Source organism: Condylura cristata, unplaced genomic scaffold, assembly GCF_000260355.1.
Source record: "Condylura cristata isolate star-nosed mole 26May11 unplaced genomic scaffold, ConCri1.0 scaffold00015, whole genome shotgun sequence".
NCBI lineage: Eukaryota > Metazoa > Chordata > Mammalia > Eulipotyphla > Talpidae > Condylura > Condylura cristata.
This window is the reverse complement of record NW_004567116.1, coordinates 8,300,216-8,302,837: the sequence shown is the minus strand read 5'-3', so window position 1 is coordinate 8,302,837 and position 2,622 is coordinate 8,300,216. Positions and strand designations below refer to the sequence as shown.

The 2,622-nt window shown below is 47.5% G+C and overlaps 1 protein-coding gene across 23 annotated transcripts in view; it reads left to right on the top strand.

Annotated features, from left to right (window-relative positions):
- The window catches only part of MADD (MAP-kinase activating death domain), a 38,200-nt gene that overhangs the window by 20,278 nt on the left and 15,300 nt on the right, over positions 1–2,622 (top strand). For 20 of the 23 annotated variants that reach the window (XM_012725330.1, XM_012725329.1, XM_012725346.1 and 17 more), the window contains 2 exons: positions 516–599; positions 930–1,088. In XM_012725330.1, the coding sequence (XP_012580784.1) occupies positions 516–599; positions 930–1,088 (243 nt within the window). The remainder of the gene's footprint in view (positions 1–515; positions 600–929; positions 1,089–2,622) is intronic. The other 3 variants (XM_012725347.1, XM_012725341.1, XM_012725333.1) reach the window with 1 other exon arrangement.

The following is a 2,622-nucleotide window of genomic DNA, read 5'->3' as shown; positions in this document are numbered from 1 at the left end:
GTCTCTGGTATATGGTTGTTCATTATTTTTGTTATTTTCTCGCCTGGTCCATTATACTCCTGCTATGAGTGACACCATCCGGTATTTTTCTTGATGAAACAACAATCTTAAAGCAGCCTAGGTGTCTGAAGTCAGATTGAGTGACTTGGAAAATGTTTATAAAGCTCTATCCAGTTAGATTTTAAATTTTAATTTTTAAATGTCTGTAGAAAAGACTGGAAAGAAATGTACTAAACCCGTAATAGTAGTTAATGAGGTCATACATTTATGATTTCTTTTTTTCCCCGATTCTTCCATATATTTTCTAAGGTGAGCATGTATTTCTTTATTGTTTGTTATTTTTTAATTATAGAAGTTCTATATAGTATATTCACGGAAAAAGCAAATTTCTCATGACCTCGGAATACTGAGGAGGGTGGGGTCAGAGAGGAGGGCGAAGATGCAGCCTTCCTTAGGGCAGCTGAGACTAGACCAGAACCTTCCTGGTGAGACCGAGTCCCTGTGTCTTGTTTCAGAGGACTGATGCCGACTCTGTCATCGGTGTGAGTCCAGCTGTTATGATCCGAAGCTCGAGTCAGGATTCTGAAGTTAGCACCGTGGTAGGGGAACACCACACCGGCATCTTGGGGGGTGGGGAGTGAGTCCCCCTTTGGGAAAGGAGCCTCCTTTGTCCTTTGGAGGCTGCTCGTAGACGCCGGTGAGCCTGGTTCCCGAGGTGGAGATGTTTACCTGCCCTGGGTCTGTGTGTGCAGGATAAACCCTGAGAGTTCTCCCAGGGCTTCTCAGCTATTGTAAAGAAGGTACTTCTGAGGGACAGCGGCGCCACTTGGAGACTCAGGGCTGCTTTATGCCCAGGGCGCTCCAGCAGCTGGGCATTTCTAGGGCCCTTCCCAGGGAATATCCTTACTACCTTTTTTTCCTTTTCTCAGGTGAGTAATAGTTCCGGGGAGACCCTGGGAGCAGACAGTGACCTCAGCAGCAACGCAGGTGATGGACCCGGCGGCGAGGGTGGTGCCCGCTTGGCAAGCTCTCGTGGGACTTTGTCAGACAGTGAAATTGAGACCAACTCTGCTACCAGTGCCATCTTTGTAAGTTCGTTCACTCACAAAGGGGTAGCATCTCTCCATGGAAGGAAGGTAGTTAGAAAGATAGAAAAGGTAGGAGGCAGTGAAAGAAAAGAGGAAGTAGGTATGGCCATCGTGTGTGGCTTTAAGGCCAGTGTTCGTAGCTCTTTTCAGAGTCTCTTGGCTCCATGACCCAGGGCCTGTAGAATCCTCTTAGAAGCAGGAGCAAATCAGACACGATTCCCATTCAGGACGGTAGCTATCCGGAATTGCTGTGACCAAAGTCTCTGGTAGGTGAGGGGAGCTAAACCTCCGGGGAAAGGACTTGGCTTTGCATCATGCAGTAAGTCAGCGATCAGTTGGAAATAAGTTAATTCTTTCAGTCCACACTTCTTTTTTTTTTTTAAAGATTTATTTATTTATGGATACAGAACTGGGCTACAGGCCACAGGTGGTAGGGTGGGGGGCGGTGAGAGGATTCACCAGAGACAGGGTGGGGAGCAGAACAGGCAGATGGACTGCAGTGCACCGCTGAGGCCACGTGGGTCAGCTTCCTGGCCGGGCATTGAACTCACGCTGCAGTGGCTGCGGGAGCCTCATACTGCTGTGCTTTAACCAGTTGCGCCACCAGGAAGGGCCTGTACACAAATACTTCTAAGGCTGTCAGTACGCTCATATTTTTGCCACTTCATTGCAGTTGAGAATGCCGTTCTCTGCAGGAGCAGGAGCTCCTAGGTCCTTATCCTCGGTCTGTCAGAAGAGTGGAAGATAAAATTTAAATGAGCTCCATGATTGACCTTGGTGATTGTTCCCATCCCAGGGTCCTCTATTAATGTGTTTCTAACAGAACAAGTAAAAATCCCAGAATTAAGATCGAGAACAGGATCCAGCAGAGCCATTCAAGTTAGTGAGCTTTCCCTCCCAGAGTCTTAGCCATTTCAACAAGCGTCTTCGCGCCTCTATTCTGGCAGCCAGGACACATTCTTGCAGGAAGCTGCTCAGCCAGGCATAGCCTTCCATGTCCCCTTCCTGGGACACGTCTCACTTGTCCCATGCCAGTGGGTAAGCGTTCTTTGCACAATTGAGCTGCTGAGAGAAGTTACCTGCATTCCTTGGCTCAAAAAAGGCTAATTTAGAAATAAATAACACTAAGTCGGTATGGCTCATTGAACAAAAATGTTAGTGTGAACCAGGCGACTGGCCTTTAGACACGCTAGTTAGGACTTTCTTGATAACCTTTCATCAGCTGCTTCTCTGCATATACTGTTCAGGGGTTGTGAAAGGGGCAAGAAACCTACCTCCTACCTAGTTGAAAATCTAAAATAAAAAAAAAAAGGAACAGAAAGTCCCATGTTGTGGAAGCAGAGCTATTCTAAGGGGCAGGTATTTCTGAGGGATGGCGGGAGACAGGAAATCAACATCTGTCCGATGCTCACCGTGCTCCAGACACTGTTAAGAGCTATGCGTATTTTCTAATTTACCCTGTGGCAGTCCCCTGAGGGTGGGCCTAACCCTCCTTTTACCTCAGAGGAAAATGAGAGCCGGAGAAGTCTCTGTG